This window comes from Patiria miniata, unplaced genomic scaffold (assembly GCF_015706575.1).
Source record: "Patiria miniata isolate m_02_andy unplaced genomic scaffold, ASM1570657v1 HiC_scaffold_26, whole genome shotgun sequence".
Lineage (NCBI taxonomy): Eukaryota > Metazoa > Echinodermata > Asteroidea > Valvatida > Asterinidae > Patiria > Patiria miniata.
In genome coordinates this window covers 3,266,011-3,293,144 of record NW_024037065.1, presented here as the reverse complement: position 1 = coordinate 3,293,144, position 27,134 = coordinate 3,266,011, and the positions used below count along the sequence as shown (strand labels likewise).

The 27,134-nt window shown below is 36.8% G+C and overlaps 1 protein-coding gene across 1 annotated transcript; it reads left to right on the top strand.

Annotated features, from left to right (window-relative positions):
• Positions 1 to 228: 228 nt before the first annotated feature.
• Positions 229 to 24,294, top strand: LOC119733831. The gene is made up of 6 exons (XM_038207201.1): positions 229 to 292; positions 939 to 1,037; positions 2,119 to 2,183; positions 2,664 to 2,680; positions 4,153 to 7,430; positions 24,077 to 24,294. Exons 1-6 carry the CDS (start codon positions 229 to 231, stop codon positions 24,292 to 24,294), a joined length of 3,741 nt encoding a protein of 1,246 aa, XP_038063129.1.
• Positions 24,295 to 27,134: the final 2,840 nt, after the last annotated feature.

The window sequence follows — 27,134 nt, the reverse complement described above, 5'->3', positions numbered from 1 at the left end:
CAGGCCTCCTTCAAGAGTATGCTGTTGGAATATGCCTCCTTGGGGAGTATACTACTGGAATGTGCCTCTTCATAGAGTGTATTGTCATTCAATTGCTTTGTCAATATGCTATGGAATGATGATTTGTTTGGCAGATTTGTTGGAAGTGGGATCTGAAGTTAATTATACATGTAAGTCTGCAGTTGATTCAGATGGTCAGTTACAGAAAAGGATTGCTGCATTAAAGAAATGGAGGACGAAGAAAATGACCAAGAAGAGGATGAAGCATTACACAGCACTGAAAAGATTGAAGGTAAAGAAACAGACATGTTGTTCGAGAAATGAAGTTTTAGAGTCCGTTGTGGAGTATGTTCGAGATGAAAAGAAAAGATCAAAGCCAAATAGAAAGAAAATGAGAAGAAAACAAAGAAGAGAGAAGTATAACAGATTGAAGTGTGGTAAGCGGATTGAGGAACATGTGAGCAAAGAGGAAAGGAAGACAAATGAAGAGAGACGAAAGTATGAGCAGAGTCAGACTGGAAGGATTCTAAGTGTTGTCATTAATGGTATCTCCAAGAAGTTGACTGGAAAGTGTAAAGGAGTGCAAAGTTGTAAAAAGAGGGATAGTTTGAAATGTGGACGTGTGAAAAGGAAGAGTCAGTATAAATCACTGAGGAAAGAGAAAGAGAAACATGTAGATACTGAAGTAGGTAATGATAAATCAGAGGGACATATTGCAAGACATGATGAAGAATGTTGGATGTGTGATAAACTGATTATGCCATTTGAACCCAAAGTACAATGTAGCTGTGGATTGTGGTATCATGTTGATTGTATGGGACTTGCATGTAGTAGTACCCATGATATGCTGCTCAGGAAATCACTTATGTGGGTTTGCTGTAGATGCCAAGAAATTAATTATTGTGAATCATTGTATTACCATCTTAATATTGCTGTAGATTTGACCCTGTACGAGCAGACCTTGATGAATGATTTTGAGGAAGACATGATGGAACCATCCACTGCGCAAAATGTTGAGACAGAAAACAAAAGTGAAGGTAATAAAATCATAATAAATGTCCCTACTGATAGTGAAAATGCTGCAAAAATGGTAATAGATAACAGAAAGCAAGAGAGAAAACAGTTGCAAAAGAATACTGGGAAGGAAAATGGAAAAGTTCAATTGAAAATTGTCATGAATGTGTGAGTAGCACGGAAGGTAATTGCAAATCAAATAGTGTTGGAGTTGAAGAGTGCAGACATGCCTTGAAATGTTTTCAAATCATTTCTAAAAAGGATACTTTGATGGGTTCAGTTAATTCAGAGTTTGTACCTAGACAAACTGGCGGATATTCACTGCGTAGTAAAAAAAACAATGTTGATGGAAGAACAAAGATAAATGAAACAAATAAGAGAAATGAAAAAGCAGAGATATTTGATTCAAAAAACAGTCAGAGAGCCAATTGCCAGAAAGTAACACATCAATTGGAAAAAAACTGAACATTCTAAGAATGAAACCAGAATGAAACGAAAGGCAGAACATGTACAAGATTGCTCTGAAAATAATGTGTGTGCAAGTAAGAAAAGGGGCAAACTTGCGTCACAAATAGAAAATTTGCGTCCACTTTCTAATGCCATTGACAAAGAAAAAGTGAAGAAAAACATAAAAGAACAAGACGATAAGAAACTTGTGCAAGGTAGTTTTCATCAAGGTGATTATAGGTTTCAAGAAAATTCTGGTAAGCAATGCGTAGCAAACTCACTTTGTGCAATATTGTATCAGAAAGTGAAGAAATTAAATCTGTGGACTTCTAAGGACATGGATTTTGTATTGACTACAGGAAATGAATTGTATAGCTTTTTATCCTGTAGTTCAACAATAAAAGATGATTATTTGTTGGTTACTGAGTTGCCTGATCAAATAGATGTTTTTAACAAAAATTTTCAAATAAGGATAGATGATCCTGTTTCTGGTACTTTTGGAGAACAAGGTTTCACGGACTTTAATATGATTCCATTGAGTAGTGCAGTGCAACAAACAGTCCAAAAACATCCTGCATGTTTTTTCACTTTTAATGGAAACACATTTTCAGTAATTTTTCAAGACAGTTTGTATTATATCTTTGATTCACATTCTAGAAATCAGCATGGACAACAAGACAGTGAAGGAAAGAGTTTACTCATGTGTGTGTCTTCTTGGCAAGGTGTGTATTATTATTGTATTGAACTGGGTAAGTCCATGAATTTATGTGGCACTGAACAATTTGAAATTACAGGGGTCTCAATTTGGATAGATGATGATGAAGATATTGGAAAATGTCTTGATATTGTTGAAATTGTTAATGGAAGAGATTGTCATGCTTGCAGTGATGTGCAGACAGTGGAAGATAATGGAGGTGATGTAGAAATAGTAGGAATAAATCAGCCAACTAATTTTAAATTTGCTCCACTAACTAATGGTGATAGGAGAGCATTGTGTCATACATTGGGTTTAACAAAGATTTGTTTGCCAAGTAAAGAGAATATTGTACAATGTGAAAACATGGGCCGACCTAATCATGTTAAGAGAATTCAAGGTGATGGGAATTGTTTTTTTAGAGCAATATCCTATGCTGTATCTGGATCTGAAAATAATCACATGCAGCTTAGAAATCTAGTTGTGAATCATCTGTTGGAAAATTCAGCTAGGTTTCAGTGCTTGGTAAGAGAAGAATACTCAACAGTGCAAGAGTATGTTATAAGGTCAGAAATCTTGAATAGTGGTACATGGGCAACAGAGGTAGAAATCATGGCAATGGCTGAATTATTAAATGTGAGCATATATACATACAATGAGGTCAGTAATTGGTACATATTTACTGGTATGTTGTCTCATGGTCATGGATTGTCAGATTCAGGCATTTATTTGTATCACAGGAGACAGGTTCATTATGATGTAGTTGAGAGTGTCCATGAGTTAATCACTGAGTCAACTGAGGATGTTTATAGACATTGTACTGAGCATATAACAAAAGATAACAGTAGCTGTGATGGTGTGATGAAGAGAGACTCAGAATTAGAGAAGCCAAAGCAATCTCATAAGAAACGACGTAAACGTGTCAATCATAAGATGAGAAGCAAACTGCAAAAAGAGAAAGCTAGAGAAAGATATAAAAAAAATAAAGAAGAGAAAAATCGTTCTGAAGTAAAGGAAATTAGTTATGCAGCCAGAAAGAAACAGAAGTATCATTAGGATGTAGCATATAGAGCAAAAAAGGTTATGGTTACAAGAGTTAAGTACCAAGAAGACAGTGTACTCAGAGAGAAGAAGCTTAAACATACTAAGATGAGGTACCAAGAAGATGATGTACACAGACAAAGAAAGGTCCATCATGCCAAAACTAAGTATCAGGAAGATGATATACTCAGAGAAAGAAAGGTCCATCATGTCAAGACTAAGTATCAGGAAGATGATGTACACAGACAAAGAAAGCTTTATCATGATAAGACTAAGTATCAGAAAGATGATGTACACAGACAAAGAAAGGTCCATCATGCCAAGACTAAGTATCAGGAAGATGATGTACACAGACAAAGAAAGCTTTATCATGATAAAAGTAAGTATCAGAAAGATGGTGCTCATAGAAAGAGAAAGATTAAAAGTACAAAAAATAAATATCATGAAGATGTGGAAAACAGGGAAAGAAAATTGAATAGAGTGAAAAACAGGTATCACAAGGATGATGTAAAGAAGAAATATCATTGCAAATCAGCATATAGAAATGCTCTCATTCAGTCTATAAGAAGGAAGTATTTTTGTAATTTGACATACAGGAAAAAAGTGATAAGATTTCAAAAGTTTAAATATCGTATCAATGCTGAATATCGTGAAAAAATGAAACAGAGAAACTTAGCACAGAGAATGAAGCAGAAGAAAATGGCTTGCGAAATGAAGAATGTCATGTTTACTTGGAGAAAAGAAGTTTCAATGGGACCTGAGTATGTGTGTGCTGTTTGTTGTAAACTGTTATTTAAGAATCAAGTAATGAGATGTAATAAAGGCAAATACAGTAACACTGATTCTATATCTGAAAAATATTTTGATACTTCCGCTGGTAAGGAAACACTTGGAAAGCAGTGCTTTGTTTGGAAATCAAGTGGATCATATTTGTGGATCTGTTACACGTGTCACAGGAAATTGTGCCAAAAAAAGATACCTGCAGAAGCTTGGATGAATAATTTGGAATTGGTTGACATTCCTGAGGAATTAAGATGTTTGAATATATTAGAGGAACATCTGATCTCAATTAATATACCATTTATGAAGATGCTAGCATTGCCAAGGGGAGGCCAGAATGGAGTTCATGGTCCGGTTGTATGTGTGCCATCAAATATAACAAAAACACTAACAGCATTGCCGAGATGTAACAGTAGTAATGAGTTGATAAGAGTGAAGTTGAAAAGAAAATTAACTTACAAAGGATATTATCAATATCAACTGGTGAGCAAGGATAATGTTGAAAATGCATTGCATTATCTCAAGGCGAATAATATTTGGTACAAAGACATTGTAGTGAATAAAGAGTGGCAAAATCCATTATTGGATGATGATCATAAATTAGAAGAACAGGATAGTACAACAGGACAATGTTCAGATGAGGAGTCGGGTGGAAGTGATGATGAAACAGATGATCGTTTGTGTGGTATTCCTTTGGATACATGCTTACAACCTGTAGATATTGGACAAGAAGTGCTTGATCAACACTTTGATGATGTACTTAATGTAGCACCTTGTGAAGGAAATAATCCTGTTAGAGTGTTGATGGAAGAAGGTAATGAAGCCAAATGTTTTCCTGCATTGTTTCCATCTGGGACTCCAATCTTTAATGATGATCGGCCAGTGCGCATAACACTTTCAAGATATTTCCTTAACCGATTAATGAATGCTGATAATAGATTTGCAAAGAATATTCAGTACATCTTTTATGCACAGTACCTGTCAGAAGTTCAAAATGTAATGTCAAAAGTTTCAATTGCAATGCGTCAAAGTTCAGGAAGAAATTCAAATATTGGCAAATTGGGAGCTGGAATGATTAAAGACAAAGACCAGTTAAATGAGATTTTGCAGTCTGACAGTGGTTACAAATTCTTGAAACCTATTAGAGGTACACCACCTTATTGGCAGTCAGCACAAAGAGATGTTATGGCTATGATAAGACAACTTGGAATACCTACGTGGTTTTGTTCATTTTCTTCAGCTGACATGAGATGGCCAGAAGTTATAAATACACTATTAAGGCAACAGGGAGATTCAAGAACAATTGAAGATTTGGATTGGAATGAAAAATGTTTAATCTTACGAAGTAATCCTGTGACTGTGGCTAGAATGTTTGATCGAAGATTTCATACATTTTTGAAGGATGTCATTTTGTCACCTGCGAATCCTGTTGGAAAAGTGAAAGATTACTTTTATAGAGTTGAATTTCAGCAAAGAGGCTCTCCGCATACTCACTGTTTATTTTGGATTGAAAACGCTCCTCGAATTGAAGTGGATACAGATGATGAAGTTGTAACATTTATTGATAGATATGTTAGTTGCAAGTTGCCCTCAAAGGAAGAACATGAGGAATTGAATGACATTGTGAGTCACGTGCAGTTGCATAGTAGGAAACATTCCAAATCTTGTAAAAAGAAGGGGACAGAGTGTAGATTCAACTTTCCAAGACCTCCATCTGTCAGAACTTTTATATCGAAACCAGATCCATCAGCTGATTATGTAGTCAATAAGAATTCTTATGCAGAAGAGAATGAATTTAATAATGATAATGACCTTGATGAAAGTGGTCGCAGTGATAATGATGGTACTGAGAACGTAAAAGAAGATGTTTGCATTGATGTTGATGAGAGTGGCACAATTAGTGATAGAAAGAAGCATGATGAAGCCAAGGAGTTACTGAAATCTGTTTGGGAGGCTATACAAGATAAGAATAACGCAAACATGTCAGCCTTAGAATTGTTTAAAAGTATCAATATTATGCAGACTGATTTTGAAAAGGCTAATGATCTTTTAAGTACAAAAACTAGTATTATAATGAAAAGAGATCCTCAAGATGTTTGGGTCAATCAGTACAATCCTGATCTGATAAGATGCTGGAACGCAAATATGGATATACAGTATATATGTGATGAATATGCATGTGCAGCTTATGTTGTTTCCTACATGTCTAAGTCTGAGCGTGAAATGGGCCAGTTATTATCTCATACTCTAAGTGAAGCAAGGAAGGGTAATTTGGATGCAAGAAAAAGTATGAAGGAACTCGGGTGTGTGTACTTGCATAATCGTGAGGTATCTGCCCAAGAAGCAGTGTTTCGTGTTTGTAGTCTGCGATTAAAAGAGGGTTCAAGAAAAGTGGAGTTTATTCCTGTTGGTGAAAGTCCAGTAAGAATGAGTTTACCATTGAGTGTAATTCAGAAAAAATCAGAAGATGATGATGATATATTTATGAAAAATCGAGTTGATCGTTATAAAGCAAGACCAGATACTGATACTTTTGAAAACATGTGCCTTGCAACATTCTGTTCACATTATAGAATTATTTATAGTGCAGATACTTGTAACAAATCAAAAAAGTCAAGACTATTCACATTGAAAAATGGATTGGGTCATATACAGAAACGTAGTCGAACTGAACCAGCAGTCATAAGATATCCACGGTTTTCAATAACCAAATACTCTGAAAAATACTACCATAGTTTACTGCAATTGTTCCTTCCACATCTCGTAGATGCTCAATTGAAGCCAGAACAATTTGAGACATATGAAGACTTTTATAGAAATGGGGCTGTTTGCTTAAATGGTGATATGGTATCAGTTAGTGTTACAGTTGAAGATAATCGATCCAAGTATGAGAAGAATGCTGAGAGTCTTGAGGCAGCAGAGAAATATGTGGAAAAATTTGGTGTGCATGAGGATGCATGGGCTTTGATTTGTCCAACAAGTGAGCAAGAAAGATTGGAATGTGAAAGAGAACGTAAACCAGTTGAAGAAGATGATGAAGAATGTGATATTCCAGATCTGCAGCCTGACAATAAAGAAAGAACACATAATATTGAACCACATTCTGCTAAAATATCAAAACAAGATGCATTACTTTTATTGAGATCATTAAATGAACAACAGAGGAATGTTTTTAACAAGATTCGTGACTGGTGTTTACAAAAGGTTAATGGAGAAAGTCCTGAACCATTTCATGTATTTCTGACTGGTGGAGCTGGAACCGGGAAAAGCCATTTGATCAAGTGTGTATATTATGAAGCAACACGATTATTTTCAAAAATGAATCATAATCCGGATAATGTATCAGTATTAATCACTGCACCTACAGGAGTTGCAGCGTTTAACATCAATGGAAGTACAATTCACAGTGCATTGTCAATTCCTACAGATGCAAGATTGCCTTATCAACCCCTCGGTGATGACAAATTGAATACATTAAGAGTTACACTGCAGGATCTTCAAATTATGATTATTGATGAGATATCAATGGTTGATCACAAAATGCTTTGTTATATCCATGGGCGTCTTCGTCAAATGAAGCAAATACGAGATAATAGCAAAACCTTTGGGAATGTCAGTATTTTAGCTGTTGGTGACTTTTATCAATTGCCTCCAGTGAAAGGAAAGGCTTTGTACAACATGGGTGTAACAGTAGATCTGTGGAATAATTATTTTCAGAGCGTTGAATTAACAGAGATTATGAGACAGAAAGAAGATATCCAGTTTGCAGAAACTTTATATAGGTTACGTGTCAGATCCAAGCAGGATAAAATACAGAATGAAGATGTAACAATGTTACAATCACGAGAGACCGGTGAAGATTGGGATGATGCACTACATATTTTCCCATGCAACAAACAAGTGGATGAATATAATTTGAAAATGTTGTTTGCAAAGTGTACTGATTGTACATGTGTTTTATCAAATGATTTTCAGAGAGATACGGGTAAAACTAAGAAAAGTGGAGAACAGAAAATACCAAAGAGAGCAATTTTCACCAGCTTACCTGAGTCGTTATGGCTAGGCATTGGTGCAAGGGTCATGCTAACAAAAAATATTGATGTGTCAGATGGACTTGTCAATGGAGTAATGGGAACTGTGTCTGCAATCTCTATGCTGCCAGATAATTCTTCTCCTAAGGGTATACATATTCATTTTGACAATAAAAATATTGGAATGAAATTGCAAAGGAAATGTCAATTGTCAGTGAATGATGATTCTATTGTAATTGAGAGAGCAGAAGAAAATATGACCAAAAAGTGGATGCGACGTCAGTTTCCTTTGAAATTAGCATGGGCTTGTACAGTTCACAAAGTACAAGGGTTGACAACTGAAAAAGCTGTTGTGTCATTACAGCGCACATTTTCATCAGGTCAAGCATATGTTGCAATGAGTCGAGTGACATCACTTAATGGGCTTCTGATTGAAGGCTTTGATGAAAAGTATATCTATTGTAATAAATCAATTCATGATTCATTGCGTAACATGCCACATTTTATTGATGAAAATAATGAAAGCACAGAGCCCTTGGAGCAGACAGTGATCATGATGCATAATATTCAAGGATTGAAAGAACATTTTATGGACCTAAAATATAACAAAGATTTTATGGTATCAGATTTCATTAGTTTGACAGAAACATGGATTGATAATGAGTTATGCAATGATACAGAAGTAACAGAATTTAAATGCTATCATCAGATCAGAAATCTTTCATATAATGATTCAAGCAGTATAACGCAAATGTTGAGACAACAGTGTCATGGAGGTGTTGCTATATATGTTAGGAGGAACAGGACTTGCAGTAGACTAAGATTACCTGTAATGAACATTGAGTATATTGCATTGCAGGTGATTTGTGAAATTTCTTTTTGTTTGGTGGTAATTTATCGGCCAGCATCATATCCTATCCACGCTTTTATTGCTAATGCAGAATGTCTCCTTGATGAAATTCACAGAGTATCAAACAGATCAATCATAATGGGTGATTTCAATGAAGATATTTCAAAAGGATGTTCACGTGTTGAAAGATTCATGCGAATCAAGGGCTATAAGCAATATATCACAAATGCAACAACTGAAGGTGGGACTTTAATTGATCATGTGTACATTAGAAATATGGATAATGTACATGCTGATGTAATTCCTACATACTACAGTTACCATGAAGGCATTCGAATCACAATAAAAAATGATATACATGAGTCATCTGTGAGTGGATTATAAGTTGAAAGAGTAAAGCATTTACTAAGATAAATCAGCACCCAGTACTTGTAAAAAGAATTGTAAATTAATCAACAATTTAATAAACTTTGATCGAGCATAAAATGCAAGTTCCATAGAATTTCAGCATATTTCATAATTGCACATTGATTACCATTTACACATTGTCTCCGGCAGACAACACAATGTGTAGTGATGTCATTAATGTAACTAATTTGTAATAAGCATTCTTTGTGCACAAACAGGGTTTAATTTTTAAATTGCCAAGTTTTTAATCATTTATCATGTGGCATGGACAATCCTCAGATTGTTGTGATTCAAAGAATTATGGAAAGTCTTCTTAAAGAGAGGTTTTGCTTGCCCATTTTTTTACAGACTTGTACTTACTTAAGGTCAAATCTTGAAAGTTTTATTTAAGTACTTAAATTACACAAACATGCTTATTGAAAGAAATGTACCTGTATACGTACCCGAATCAAATCCAGGCTATTGGTATCTTATAAAACATGATCACTATGTGTCATGCATCAACATGCTTTGCAAATAGTGTCATCTAATAAGAGCATCACCATTCTTGTGGACTTGATATGACTTACACAAAATGTCTGTGACCATATACATGTAGCTCAAACCATCACGTCCCTATGAACTTGATGATATAAGTTGTCGTCATCATTATGGTTGGCAGTCTGTGTCAGCTTAAGGTATCATCATTCTTGTAGACACGATGACATGCATAATTGCCAACACCGAAGACTGAAAAAGTGGTACATTCATCTGCTGTGTGAACTTCAAGCATTTGAATTACTGCTACATAATTTGTCATATTTTCATGCACTTTTTTGAGTTAAGATGAAGTAGAATTGCTTTTACGATTATGTTGTGTTTGTTAAAATATATTCAGAAAGTGAAACATCAGAGTAAATAGTCTGCAGTACCTTAAATATTAATAGCGGTAGTTGGGATTAGAAAAATGAAAGGTGATTAATTCCATGAAAAGCAACTGTCAAATGCCCAAAGGAGTAGAGTGGGCAATTATCCATCATGGCTGGCAGTCAGTGTCACCTAAACCCATTATCATCTTTGTCGACTTGTTGGCTATATTATCACTCTCAAGGGTGGCAGTCAGTGTCAACTAAACCCATCATCATCTTTATGGACTTGGTGACTATATTACCACCCTCATGGCTGGCAGTCAGTGTCAACTAAACCCATCATCATCTTTATGGACTTGGTGACTATATTGCCACCCTCATATCTGGCAGTCAGTGTCAACTAAACCCATCTTCATCTTTATGGACTTGGTGGCTATATTGCCACCCTCATATCTGGCAGTCAGTGTCAACTAAACCCATCATCATCTTTATGGACTTGGTGGCTATATTGCCACCCTCATATCTGGCAGTCAGTGTCAACTAAACCCATCATCATCTTTATGGACTTGGTGGCTATATTGCCACCCTCATGGGTGGCAGTCGGTGTCAACTAAACCCATCATCATCTTTATGGACTTGGTGACTATATTACCACCCTCATGGGTGGCAGTCAGTGTCAACTAAACCCACCATCATCTTTATGGACTTGGTGGCTATATTACCACCCTCATGGCTGGCAGTCAGTGTCAACTAAACCCATCATCATCTTTATGGACTTGGTGGCTATATTGCCACCCTAATATCTGGCAGTCAGTGTCAGGTAAAGCCATCATCATCTTTGTGGACCTGCTAGCTGTATTTTCATCCTCATGGCTGACAGTCAGTATCAGCTAAAGGCATCACCAACTTTGTGGACCTGGTGGCTACATGGATATTGCCACCCTCCAACTGGCCATCAGTGTCAGCGAGAAGCATCACCATCTTTGTGGACCTTTTGCCTATGTATATTGACATCATCATGGCTGGCGGTTAAAGAACCACCATCTTTATGGACATATTGACCAATCATCGTGATGGCTTGTAGTCTGTCTCACCTAAGCCCGTTCCGATCCTTGTCATCATCATCATACATTGTAGCTGGGAGTCTATATCAGCTACAGCTATCTCCATCATTGTGGAAATGATTACGGTGTTATTAACATGGCTGGCAGTCAGCCTCACCTTATGTTATCATCAGCATCCTTACTGCATGGACATGGTTTTTTTGTCATCAACATGACTAGCAGTCAGTGTTATGAAGTTACAGCCACGAGCATCCTTGCAAATATTAAATCTTCTCTTTTTTTCATCATGGGTAGTAGTCACTGTCACAGGACTGGATTGTAAATTGTAAGCCACAATGCAACTAGCCAAGATGGCTGACCACTTGTAATTGGATTATAGTATAATGATAATGTTCTCTTGTGATAACTGTTGGCATTAGTCCTGACAAACTTTACATGTATCTGCAACATCCACGACATGATGCCCTTTCACCTGCTGCATGTTGGTGTCACTTAAGTTACCTGGATAGTGAAGGTCTTTAACATCATTGCTCTTTCAAATAACTTTCTGTCCACATCAACAGTCATGATTGCTGATGACAATAACCAAACCACCATCACTCTTAGGATTGTTGGTTAGTATCTGTACAAATAATTAAACTTCAAAATGTCAAAATGTTTTTAGTACTGTCACTTTACTAAGATGGTTTGTGAGCCTCCCGTGAAAAAAAAGCTACCCAAACCTGTCAAACTAAAAAATGTTTGATAAGTAATTGCCATCTGTACAAACAGATTATTGATTATTGATTATTGATTGGATCTTTACAAGTTGCACAGTATCACCTTCAGTTCCATATATCATTTGTAAGCAAACAAGCAAATATTGCCTTCATCAGTTTCTAATTTTTTTCTTTCATCTTGTTTTTGGTCCTCCTTTCTGTTAGGTTTTCCTTCTCTGTGACTTTGTAGCCCTTGAAGACTTTACTGTTCGCAAGATCAAGTACTGAGGTGAATGAATAATCACTTTACAGATTCGAACTTTTTTTTATTGAAATGAAGCTGAGAGGTGGCAGTTGCCATTTTTTGAAGGGTTTACCTCTTTTTCATGAGTTGTGTACTACAGTGATGTGCAACAGATACATGTGCAACAGTACATGTACACAGTTTGTTATGTTGTTGTCTTGAACTTAGTATTGCAGACCTCAAAGCCAATCTGGAGAAATTGCATTGGGTTACTTGTTAAAAACACAAAAGTATCACTTTGTTTATCAGTCTTGAATTCAACAAATTTTATTTGATTTTTTAAACATGTAGAAACCAACTGTATTGATGTGCCTGCCTCTTTTGGAGCTGGTTGATTGAAGAGTTTCTCGTCACCATAGCTGTAGATGTGGTTCTTCATTTTTTGATACGTCCCTGTAATTTTCATTTTTATATCAGAATACTCTCCTTGGAATTTTTGACAGAGCAATGTAACTTCTAGAATACGTTATTGAACCACGGAACTTTGAAAAAGCATGAATGTCTGTTAAATATTAACCTCGTAATGTAGAAAACGTTTGATTACTGGTATTTCCGTCAACATGAATTTTGTGGCTTTTATTGTAAGATTTATATACAATTCTAAAATCATTGTCGATATTTTGTAGTCTTTTTGGAAGATACATTTGTCCAAAAATACTATATGGCAATTCTCATAAACCTGGTTGGTTGCTTTTCTCAAATAAGTTTATTAACAAACATTGGGAAGATGGTATTTAGTGTAAATATTTTTTTAATCATGTGATGGCCATAAAAAAACAAGCAAATCATGAGAAGAGCTACCCTAAAATTGCACTAGAATGTTTGCAATAAGTGTAGAAGAAACATTTCCGTCATTAACAAAGGGCAGAAAGTTTTGAAATATTTTCAGTAGGGTATATCGGTTAAAATGTACATCGTAACTGACTTCCCCCCCCGGTTTTCACTGTTTTCCAACTATTTCATATCTATATTATATCAATTGGCATACAGTATCAATTTTAGAAAACAGTCAACAGCACTCACGGACCTGCCAATCCTCATTTTTTTTTACTTTCAAAACCTAAAGAGTTATCATGCTGTTAAATAGTATGCAAATGTAAATGCTCACATAAAGCTTCTGTATGTTTGTTATCAGCTTCATTTAATTACATGTAGTTATACAAATAAAAAGGAGGAATCACTTTCGGACAGGATTCAAATCACTTTTTCATTCAAATGGCAGAGGCATGTTTTTCTTCGTAAAGTGTTATTTACAAAGAGATGTATTGTATTAACTGGGAAAAATTATTTTCTCAATGCGGCTCTGTGACAAAACAAGAAGTCAAAAAATCTTCAGTTATATTTCACATTTCTCTTGCTTCTTCACAAAAATATGTATATATGAAACGTGCTGTGTACAGCTCAAATTATAATTCTTTCAAAAGTATGGTTTATTTCCAGTTCTTTTAAAACTTTCTAACACAAACGGCACATGTGTAAGCATGTATAGTATTCGGAACATGCTGCATGGTCATGGTATGATGTATAAAACAACCCGGTTTCAATACAGTATCTAGAAACAAATTTTTGTATTTTAATAAAATAACTACAGCTTGACGATTTAAGAATTTGAGCACGTCAAGGTACAAAGATTTAACAAAGCTTTTTTTCTTTTTAAATACATGTATTAAAAGATCTTTTAATAAACTAATTTGTTCAGGGGATAAATAATAATCAGACATTTCTAACTGATTAAGTGCCTTAAAACTTGCAAATAAAATCATGGAAAAATGTAAATATTCAAAACAATAGCTCCATAATAAAGTTTCATAATAAATCAGATGGGTACGTCATCATAACGTCATTATTTTTGCAAAATCTTTCCCTGTGTATCTTTCCTGGTACTTTAGGAGATAAAGTGGTTTATAGGAAAAATTTACTCTGATTTCTCTTTCCTTCACACAGTAATTCCCGGCCGAAATTGACTACTCACATCATTAAGATCGATAAAAACGTGTACAAAACGTATAGAGAAAAAAATATGCATTTTCGATCAATATGAAGATATTGTTTGGGACCCTCTGTACGTCGTGCACCACGAGTGTGCACAAATAAGAAATCATTCGGATTGACCAGACTGCCGAAGTCCAACTTTTTAAAAACGTGTACAAAACCTATGGGGAAAAATTACATGTTCAAAAACCAATGAAAAATTAGGTGATGACGTAATCATGACGTCATAATCTTGGCATTATTTTTGTATGAGGGTCTTCCCTGGCTGTAACTTTAAAGACGATTGCAGATCGCTGAGTTACAAAAATGTTGGCTTGAAAACGTGTACAAAGTCAATTGGCTAAAAATCCAACTGCAGAAAAGCTGCACCTTTAAATACGTGATATGCCTTCAAACTGAAACATTTTTGTGAAATATTACTTGACATTCTGACTCTTGGGCATATTCTCTATCAAATGACAAAGCGGTAAAATACGATTTCTCTTTCCTTCTCATAGTAATTCTCGGCCGAAGTTCAGAACTACTCAGTAACATATATCAGTCTTGTATAGGAAAAGACTTGTGGAGAAAGCTGTGTACAAAGTCTATGGGAAAAAAAATAATTATTCATGAATCTATAGTAAATCACTTGATGACGTCACCATTCGGGACACACCTTTGCTATAGGGGCTATGCTTATTGGTGAGTTCAACAAGGGAAATTAATATCCATGAGTTGACAATGTGGCGCTTGGTCCGCGCCCTCACGACCACGTGCGTGTGTGGTGTATGGGAAGCAGGCGATGCCGAATCTGGTCAATGGATATGTATACGCGCACACACTTGCGGTATATGCTTGCTTTACATGTGGATGAGACTCTCTCTGCAGCAACTTGCGCAAGGGTATAATTTGCCGACGCCGCGTCAACTGTGTGAACAATTTCACAAGCTCGGAACTTGGCACTGTTGAGGCAAATGTTTACGCTATCATTTAATGGGTAAATCAAGATTATATCTGTATGGATTGATTTGTTAGCAATTTTTGAAAAAGGAAAGGTCTTTTCAACGGAACTTCCGGTCTGATGACGTCATACGCCTAAAACTTCGCACACGTCTTAAGTGGGTCAAGGACATCATATACACCAATATTTAGATGATTCCGATAAAATTCGCCACAGAAATCTATTCAAAATACATTTTTGAAAATTTTCAACCCGTCGCTAGAGGGCGCTCGAAGATTGCATGACGTCATTGTTAGATGATTTGAAGAATACTATTGGCCAAAAGACTACCACCGTAAAAAGCAAATTCATTTCTATTACCACTTTTAAATAATAAGCCACTTCCGGTTTTGGTCTTTTTCGACAAGAAGCAAGGGTCACGTGATTTCACGCACACTGAATGAAATAAAGACCTCAACCTATTCTACCACTTGCGGGCAACAGAATCCTGTGGACACGTAAGGTTGATTTCTTATGCATTTTTAAATATTAAAAAGTGTCATAATTTAATTGCCTATAAAAAAACACAGGATGACGTCATCATGACGTCATCATTACACAATGTTGTTTGAATTAGGGTCTTTGCTTGGACAACGAATGGTGCAAATGAATTACTCGCAAAGAGTCGAAAATGCCCTTCGTATATCGACGTTTTAAAAAAAATTCTGTGTACAAAGTCTATGGGAAAAATTAAATATTCAAAAATATACAATAAATTAGTCGATGACGTCATCATGACGTCATTGTTCTAGGATCATCCTTGCATAAGGGTCCTTCATTGGTATAAGTTTGATGAAAATCCGAAGTTGCAAAAGCACCAAAGTCGTGTAGAGAAAAAACGTGTACAAATTGAATGGGCTTTTTGGAGAAGAAGAAGAAGAGGAAGAGGAAGAAAAAAAAACTAGAGCTGTATGTCTGTTTACAAACAGAACACAGGGCTTTTTCGCATTTTACAAATATTTGTTTCGTTTGTCCTTTTGCAGTCACTTTTCAGAGTGCTTTATGCAGTTAAAGGTTGTTCAAAACGCTTAGAATAATTCCTAAAGTATAATTTTATCAAATGATGTCACTTGCCCTGCAATGACGTCATCCTTAAGACCTTCTCAATGCACATTTTGTCATTGTGATTTTGGTTTGAACCAAGTTTAATGTCAATCCGGTGAAAGAAAGTGTGCAATTTGTGGAAGCACAATAAAATTTAAAATATCTTAAAATTATAAAAACCAAACGATGACGTCATCGTGACGTCACTTTAAACTTTGTATACTAGTACCATTATTTACCTACCCATTAAGTTTCATGACAGTCGGACCTTTCCTTATATGTGTATTTTGAAAATCGCATTTTTATGACGTCATAATGATGTCAGATATTTTGTTCAAAATGTTGTGCAAATACCTTTTACCTAACAGACCAAATACACAAAGAATTTTTGATTTTGCATGTTACGTTCATGAGATATGGCTAAAAGGTCAAAAACCTCAAATATTCATATAAAATCTCCGGATGACGTCATCATGGCGTCACCTAATTGTTTTTTTTACCTATAACACATCCCGGTCTAGCCACATACCAAGTTTCAACCCAACCAGGCTTACAGTTCTGTAGATACAGGACAACATAATATGCACGTAAATTTTCAAAAATCAATAAACAAAATTGGGTGATGACGTCATCATGACGTCATAGTCTTGGCATAATTTTTGTATGAGGGTCTTCCTTGGCTGTTACATTGATGACGATTCCAGATCGCCAAGTTATAGAAATGGTGGCTTGAAAACGTGTACAAAGTCAATGGGCTAACACGTGTACAAAGTTAACGGGCTAAACAAAATCCCACTGCAGAAAAATTGCACCTTTAATTTGTAATTTGCCTTTGAACTGAAACATTTCTATGAAATATTACTTGATATTCTGACCCTTAGGAATATGTTCAATCGAATGACAGACCGAAAAAAATACGATTTATCTTTCCTTCTCATAGTAATTCTCGGCTGAGGTTCAGAACTACTCAGTAAGATATCAGTGTTGTATAGGAAAAGACTTGTGGAAAATCCCACTGCAGAAAAACTGCACCTTTAAATACGTAACATAGGGCTTTTCGGCATTATGATGTTTTATTATACGCCCCTGACTATGCGTATGCATGAACATAAAATCTGTCAAGGTTAGCCGAAAATCGGCTAAAACGGTCACTGTGATGTGGACAGGATTTGACCTCGTCAACACGTGCTCTGCAGGCTGACTGACATACGATGTACAGTATGTGCGTAACGTACGTGTATGTACATGTACATATAGACGTTCTGTGCATGTTTTAGAGCAGAGGTATTGTCAACCTGAAGTTTTAAGCGTGCGCAGGGCATGTCCGAGTTTGCTTATTGCCTCGAAGCTTTGATATGTTTTAGACCTACCCTTAAATCGACAATTAAAGTAAAAACTAACATAAAAACTGCCATGGTTGATTTTTCAGGAATTTTCAAATGAAAAAGGGTCTTTTTATTATAACTTCCGGTCTGATGACGTCATTTGCCTAAAACTTCGCACACGTCTTAAGTGGGTCAAGGTCATTATATACACCAATATTTAGGCGATTCTGACAAACTTCGCCACAGACATCTATTCAAAATACATTTTTGCTAATTTTCAACCTGTCGCTAGAGGGCGCTCGAAGATTGCATGACGTCATTGGTAGATGATTTCAAGAATACTTTTAGCCAAGAGACTAACACCGTTAAAAGCAAGTTCATTTCTATTACCACTTTTAAATAATAAGCCACTTCCGGTTTGGGCCTTTTCGACCGGAAGCAAGGGTCACGTGATTGCACGCACACTGAATGAAATAAAGACCTCAACCTACTCTACCACTTGCCGGCAACAGAATGCTGCGGACGCGGACGGTTGATTTCTTATGCATTTTTAAATATTAAAAGTGTCACAATTTAATTGCCTATAAATAAACACTGGATGACGTCATCATGACGTCATCATTCCACAATGTTGTTTGAATTAGGGTCTTTGCTTGGACAAAGATTGGTGTAAATGAATTACTGGCAAAGGGTCGGAAATGCCCTTTGAAAATCGACAATTTTTTCTTAATTTTTGTGTACAAAGTCTATGGGAAAAATTAAATATTCAAAAATCTATAATAAATTAGTCAATGACGTCACCATGACGTCACTCTTCGGGGCACATCTCTGCTATAAGGACTATGACTATGCTTAATTTGAATGATGTAAGACGAAGATTAATACCAAAAGTGGCACTGAGAAAAAACGTGTACAAAGTCTATGGGATTTGGGCGACAAAAAGAAGAAGAAGAAGAAGAAGAAGAAGAAGATACAAAAAAAATGAGAACAGAAAGAAAGGCTTTTTCGCAAAATTGCGAAAAAGCCAACTAGAGGTCTATGTCTGTTTGCAACAGAACATAGGGCTTTTCCGCATTATGATTTTTTTTAATCAATAATACCCTGAATATGCATGAACATAAAATCTGTCAAAGTTAGCCGAAAATCGGCTAAAATGGTCACTGTGGACAGGATTTGACCTCGGCAATATGATGTATGTGCGTGTGTACAAGGTCTTTGCTTGGACAAAGAGTGGTGTAAATAAATTACTGGCAAAAGAGTCCAAAACGCACTTTGAAAATCCACTAATATTTTTTAAAGTTTTTGATGACGTCATCCTGACGTCACTTCGAACTTTGCATACTAGTATGATTAACTACCTACCCACCAAGTTTCATGGCAATTGGACCTTTCCTTATATGAGTTTTGAAAAATCGCATTTTGATGACGTCATGATGACGTCACACATTTTTCCAGTTTTGTGCGAAAAGCTATTACATAACAGACCAAATGCAAAAAAGAATTTTGCATTTTGCATGTTGCGTTCGGGAGATATGGCTAAAAGGTCCAAACAAATAAATATTCATATAAAATCTCAGGATGACGTCATCATGACGTCACCTCATTTTTAATCTATAACACATCCTGGTACAACCACATACCAAGTTTCAACCCAATCAGACTTACATTTCTGTAGATATGACTTCACAATATGTACGTAAATTTTCAAAAATCAATAAAAACATTAGGTGATGACGTCATCGTGACGTCATAGTCTTGGCATAATTTTTGTATGAGGGTCTTCCTTGGCTGTAACTTTGATGACGATTTTAGATCGCCAAGTTATGAAAATGGTGGCTTGAAAACGTGTACAAAGTCAATGGGTTAAAAATCCCACAGCAGAAAAACTGCACCTTCAAATGCGTGATTTTCCTTTAAACTGAAACATTTTTATAAAATATTACTTGCTATTCTAACTCTTGGGAATATTTTCAATCAAATGACAGGCGTAAAGAAATACGATTTCTTTTTCCTTCTCATAGTAATTCTCAGCCGAAGTTCAGAACTACTCAGTAAGATATATCAGTGTAATTGTATAGGGAAAGACTTGTGGAGAAAGCTGTGTACAAAGTCTATGACAAAAATTAATTATTCATAAATCCATAATAAATCACTTGATGACGTCACCATGACGTCACTCTTCGGGACATATCTTGGCTATAGGGACTATGCTTATGCCAACTTTCAATGATATCTGACAAAGATTAATGCCAAAAGTGCTATAATACGTCCCTGTCTATGCGCATGCATGAACATAAAATCTGTCAAAGTTAAAACGGTCAATGTGGACAGGATTTGACCTCAGCAACACGTGCGCTGTAGGCTGACTGACATACGATTATGTGCCTATGTACAACGTACGTGCAATGCATGTACATGTACATTGTGGACGTCCTGTCCTGTGCATGTTTTGAAGCAGAGGTATTGTCAACGTGAAGTTTTAAGCGTGCGTAGGGTATGTTCGAGTTCGCTTATCGCCTCGAAACTTTAAAATGTTTTAGACCTACCCTTCAATCGACAATTAAAGTAAAAACAAACATAAAAACTGCCATGGTTGATTTTTCAGGAATTTTCAAATGAAAAAGGGTCTTTTTATTATAACTTCCGGTCTGATGCCGTCATTCGCCTAAAACTTCGCACACGTCTTAAGTGGGTCAAGGTCATCATATACACCAATATTTAGGTGATTCCGACAAACTTCGCCACAGACATCTATTCAAAATACATTTTTGCTAATTTTCAACCTGTCGCTAGAGGGCGCTCGAAGATTGCATGACGTCATCGGTAGATGATTTGAAGAATACTATCGGCCAAGAGACTAACACCGTTAAAAGCAAGTTCATATCTATTACCATTTTTAAATAATAAGCCACTTCCGGTTTTGGCCTTTTTCGACCGGAAGCAAGGGTCACGTGATTTCACGCACACTGAATGAAATAAAGACCTCAACCTATTCTACCACTTGCCGGCAACAAAATGCTGCGGACGCGTACGGTTGATTTCTTATGCATTTTTTAATATTAAAAGTGTCACAATTTAATTGCCTATAAACACACACCTGATGACGTCATCATGACGTCATCATTACACAATGTTGTTTAAATTAGGGTCTTTGCTTAGACAAAGACTGGTGTAAATGAATTACTGGCAAAGAGTCAAAACTGCCCTTTGCAAATAGACAATTTTTTTTTAATTTCTGTGTACAAAGTCTATGGGAAAAATTAAATATTCAAAAATCTATAATAAATTAGTCGATGACGTCACCATGACGTCAATCTTCGGGACACATCTTTGCTATAGGGACTATGCTTATGCTAACTTTGAATGATGTATGACAAAGATTAATGCCAAAAGTGGCGATGAGAAAAAACGTGCACAAAGTCTATGGGATTTAGGCGACAAAAAGAAGAAGCCAAAAAAAAAAAAAAAAAAAAAAAAAAAAATGAGAACAAAAACAAAGGCTTTTCCGCAACTTTGCGGAAAAGCCAAATATCAAGACAAAAAGAATGCCTTTTTCGCAAAATTCGCGAAAAAGCCAATAATTCTTTCTCTAATCCGCTGAATTGTCCATCACAGACATAAGAATGGTATGGATCAATTGGTTTCAAATGCTATGTAATCAGAAACCACACAACTGATCAACCTTTATTGTTCATGGTGCAGCCAATTCTAATCAAATAATAATCAGTTTATGAAGCTGCACTTTGGCACACTTATTTAGGGTTATTTTCTCCATGCAGTGGACATCGAACGTAAAACAGGTCAAGAGCAGATCCTTGGGGGGGGGGGGAACTTGCATAATAAAAACTTATGAAAGTTTGAAATTTTGGTCTATTTCATGTCCATTCCTTTTAGTGTTGGGAGGATGCAAATTTTTGAAAATTCGAAGATTTCATTGTATAAAGAGCGAATATTCGGTTATTGGAATTTATCGATGGCATTTCAAAGTGCAAATAAAACTTGCGCATCGTATCATATAACGCCAAGATTAATCACGTATCACATGCATGCCCGAAGGGCCTTAATGAAGAAATAAAATGAGATTCATATGTGAATGTGCTAACAAAGAGGATGGATGCACGGCTATTCTTTGATGATGGCCCCATGGTGACCACAACGAAATTCCACCAATGCTCTTTATACAGTCAGTAAAACCACAAGAGTTTGTTTACAAAACACTGATGTCAAAGCTCGTGGACTACTGACATGTGTTTGAGGCTACAGTGTGCCCACTTCGGGATGTAACAAGTGTTTCTTAGGATATGTCAGCTGAATGGGGCAAACTCTTTTGCTTAAGGCCAGTCCAGATTGTTATTATTTTCAACTTTGTATATTTGGTTTCCAAATTCAAGTTTGGATCTTAGAGTGTTTTTGGGTTATTTGAATATTTGGATTTCACTCATGGTGACTGCTCTATGTTCCGACACCCCTATGTTCTGACAACCTAGATTGTGTTACTCCTGGTTAGGGGTAGGGTTAGGAATAGGAATATGTGCAGTCGGAACATAGGGGTGTCGGAACATTAGAAGTGTAACCTCACTCACACTTATTTCTTCAAAAAGCATGAAAAAAACACCAAAATTAATGTTGCCTTACCCCTGAGAGCGGCCACAAAGGCTTACATGAAAAAAATAAATATTTTGTTGCTTCCCCCCCAAAAAAAGTTTGGTGCCCTCCCCCCCCCCCAAAAAAAATATTGGATCTGCCCTTATTATTATAAAATTACAGCTAAACATAATGCTGTATAATACTTACAAATCCATTAATGTCAATCTGGAGGTTACTTTGATACATACAAAACATTGTCTAGGGTCAAGTTGTGAATTGATTATTTTGTTTGACTTTTCTTGTGGTTTCATAAAGCTTAAATTATTTAAGAGATGAATGTAAACAGGATTTTCAGGACTTGTAACAAACTGCTTAATAAATGGTATAGACTACCCTTTGGTAGCAGAGGTGTTTTCTATTTCAAGACCCTTAGAGTCTAAAAGAGTGACACTCCCTTCACTCTTGCAGTGCTTGAAATGGTCCGACTCTTTGATGAGTAGCCGCTTAATGTCTGTTGTTGATGCCTCCTCCCAAATCATCAAGGTGCTTGACTTGATTTCTCGCAGTGCCCCATCGTCATCCACACTGCAGATAACAATGTTCTTGGTAAACCCAGTCTCTGCACTGCCATGACTGGTTGATGGTGTTCCTGCAGCAACAATTGGAATTAAAAATTAAACAACTGTTTGCACTTTGATTTGCTGGACTTGAACAGCATTCTTCTATATAGGATTAACGCACATTTTAGGAAAAATGAAGCACCAATCCAAACTGTTCTCAAATATTAGATTCATAGGCATCAATATTAAGTTATAATTTGCAGTTGATGCTCCCCCCCCCCCCCAAACGGGTGCTCAAAAGTTCCCCAATTCCTATGTTAAGGGGGCTACACATTTTGGAAATGTTCTCATATAGAAAAAAAATTGCAGGCCTTCTGGCAGGGGAGGCTACTTTTTAGGGCTGTTTGCAGGCTTTTTTAAAGGCAGGGAAATAGACAAAACTAGTCACCTCTTTTCTCATAATAGAAAAATCTGGTCTTTTTATGAGGGGTCCATTGCCCCAATCTCCCTCCCCCCCCCAATCCACCCTTATGGACTGGGAAACATACACTGGTGAAAAAAATAGACAGGGAAAACATAGGGACTTGCGAACAGGTTACGGCTACGTCACAATGGCCCTATAACCCATTGGTTCTAACTTAAGGCCAGTATTCCCATTTTTGCGGAAACTTTGAAAAAAGTTTTTACGGGGACTGCTATATGTATTTTTTTTATCGTGAATGGTCCATAGGATTAATGGGCCGTAAGGCCAATCATTGGGGCAGATCATGCTTTTTCATGCACCCCAAAGATTTCATAAAATAATCCATTTTGAGGATGTGTTCGCATCAAGTCTAAAAACAGATATTTTATTCAGAACCCACAAAGTAAATAATCATCATTTGGCATTTTTCAGATCCACAGGCTTTTCTTTATGTCCCTGGCCTTTATCTTCGTGGTGCTGTCTGTTTTCAAATATCTTAATATTTGAAAATTTCAATTTTTATTAGGTCAAATGTTAAATAGTACAACAAACAAATGAATTTTGTTCTTCAAATCAGATATTAACTTTAACTAGTTGAAGGCTCCGAGCTATATTTAAGCGAACATGCAGTGTTAACAACAGGTCATGCAGTAGGCTCAATAGCAAATGTGTTTTAAAGGAAAATAAAAATTGCATTTTTTCTTGTTTGTTTTACCCAGAGCATCATTGAGCCAAAAAAGCAGCGTTACCAAAGGAAAAGGTTGCATTTAATGTGTAGCCACATCAAGCTGTAGCCACCAGCCCGGCACTGATGCCTGGTGCTATGATGGCAAGCCTTGTGCTTATTGGGTGGATAAACTGGGCTTTATATCCTCAATCAATAAGCGAGGACGACCTTACCTGTCCATTTTTACTTTCTTTGTTTCTTGAATCTTTTCCTAACATAGGCATCGCACGAAGATCCTCCAGCTCCAGCGTCACGGTCAAGACCAAACGGGTTCAAACCCCGGTTAGTGGGCGAGCACTTTTGTGCATCTCCGGTGACAGTCCAGGAAACGAAACTATCAAGTGCCGGGAAAGATCCATCGGGATTTGGAACGACAACGGAATCATCGGATCCGTACAGAAGCAACGACTCTGGGTCAATTTTAAAGATTTTACCTAGCGTTGCGGTATGCAGTTGAGTGCGAAAGATTTTAAGAATTCTGTCATCTCCACCTGTGGAAATCATGTATTTCGGGAAGTCGATAAAATCATCGTCACTGTTCGGATCCATGTTTGGTCTGCCACTGCCAAAAAACTGAATGTCGTATCACCGTGGATCCGTATCGCTTAATTTTCTAGACTAGTACATGTATACAATGTCTGGTGAGAACTCGAGTTTCCTATCCCCGGAAATGTCTAGAGCGTGGGATTTTATTTTTGTATCGGTACACAAAGAATTTCGTAGCTTTGAAGATGCCGCGATGCCTACCACCACAAAACCCGGCCAATGTCCTGGCATTCTTGCCCTATGGTCCCGGGGAAGGCCTGCGAAAAACTCGTCCCCAAGCTCAATTTTTTTTACTATGCTTTCCCTGGACGACGCGTGAATTTCATCTTGAAAGAAATAAGCTTGTATGGTTGTTTCTTTGGGTTGTTGTTTGTTGTTTTGGGTGTTTCTTGGGTTGTTTGCTTGGTGTTTTGTTTTTGATTGTGTTTGTGTGTTTCTTCGACTTTTTTTCTAAATAAAATTGTGCGCGTTTTTCCTCAGCCTTACGGCCGAGATGAAAACCAACAGTGTGGTGAGTACGAGTGAAAGAAAAACATTACAGGCACCTTGATCTACTTCTTATTCTCCAAGATGAGAAATAGCTTACTTGTCAAACACGTGACGATTCCAAGGTACTTGTAATTATTGTACATGCAAGACTGCCCCTCGCTTACGCTCTTCTCGTGTTTGTTCTCAACTGGTAGGAAATGGTATGACCATGGAGCAGTGTTTTATTGCTCCATGGTATGACATGTCGTATGAATGTGGAATTGTATATTTCAGAGATTTATTGCTATGCCAGGGGCACAGCAAGGTTGTTTATGAGTAAAAACAGTTCCTGAAAAGGGCACTCTCACATACAGGTGGAAGGGGGTTAAACACATAGTGATAAAATAGCACTTGAATGGAAAAGGGCAATCTCTACAAAAACATTGGAGGGAATCCCCCTTACGCCCCCTGGTACCCCCGAGCCGCATACTAATGTAAAAATGGAGCCAATATTACCAGACAGATTGCAAAAACTCCCGACAATTTTTTTTAATGTCAACATGCAACAAAAAAGCGCAGGAGAAAAGAGAAGGCATGCCCGGCAGACCCCTAGCGTAGAAGATTCACCACATTCGCGCATGCTGACTTAATCTTTGCTCCAGTCGCTTCGGGTCTTCGCAACTCCGCCGCTCTAAAAAACGATGGCCTGGGCGAAAGGCTACGAAGAAGGCGGGTTGGACTTGGCTGGTCTTCAAGCATGCCTTCTTTGTGGGATCTCAAAGGAAACTCAAACATCGGACGCGCGACGTTCACGGTCTGTTGAAAGCAGAAAAGCAAATGGCCATTATTCGGCCGCCTGTACGCCAAAGTAAAATCTGTTTTTCCGGTATCCAAAAAGCAGAAAACAAGAATACACACTTGTCAAACGTTTGATCCACTTTTCTGCTTATCTGAAAAGCAGAAAGCAGATGGCCACATTTCGACCACCTAAGTAAAATCTGCTTTTCCGGTATCCAAAAAGCAGAAAAGAAGAATGCACAGTTGTTGCCAAAATGTTCAATCCATTGTCTGCTTTTCAGAGAGGAGAAAAGCAAATGGCCACTTTTGGGCCGCCAGCATACGGAGGAAAATTAAAATCTGCTTTTCTGGTAGCGGAAAAGCAAAAAAATAGAAAAATGCATTTTCAGAAAACGTTCAATCTGCATTTCAGGTACAGAAAAGTAGCAAAGTGAAAAAAATTCATGTTACAACGAGGAAATCTGCTTTTATGCTATTCTGATAGCAGAAAAGCAGATGGCCACTTTTCGTCCTCCATACTGCTGCTATCAGTACCTACCAAAAAATAGACGGTTCCAAGTCATCCCGCCTTTTTCAATTACGTCAACATTGTGCTAACTAATTAATCCACTGACAGTTCTATTAGAAAAAAACATGAACACGTGCGCGCGTATACTTGCCCTATATATCCGGCCTAACAGTTTAATTTGAGTGCGGGACTTGTCTGTAATTTCTAGAGGGGTTGCTTGGCTCTAGTGAGATGGGCGGGGGGGGGGGGGTGTTTGCGGGGATCCAGGTTTGCAATGCTCAAATAAAACTCGTTGCATTATTTATTAATTTATTTTTAAATAAAGAAAATTAATTAGTTACTTCAAACTTCACGGATTAATTTTTTCCTGGCGGAGATCTTTGTTTACATTTTCTTTAGTTTTAGTTGTTTTTTTTAATTTGAATATTTTCTTTGGTACCCAGTGTTGTCTCGAAATTCACTAATTTTTTCGCTAAGGTATACAAAATTACTTTAAAATAAGTTACAATATATTAATGGCAGCGTCTGAAATAAGCCTTTGGACCAGTAAACCGCTTTGCAATCAAACACACCAGTTTTCAAGTTACAAAACCCGGATCCCGCTGTTATCCCTGCTTCTAAACTTGGCTGAAAATATTTTTTATAATTGGCGTTCTAAATATGTAAATGTTATATGTATATAAAATTGCTGCATTATTTATTTATTAAATTTTCGTTGTTTAATAATTCAAATTAATTTCTTCATTTCGAAGATTCGCCGATTCTTTTTCTGCAGGAAAAAATTGTAGGATCTCTGTTCTGTCATCCCCGACTTCCTGGATATTTTTTGGGATTTAATTTCGTCTTAAACCAAGCTTTTTACCCGTGTTGCGAATGGATATTTATAAACTTGTGAGATTTCTAGCTAGTAATGGTATTTGGCACTGGTGTAAGAGAAGCAAAAGACGTATACTACGTA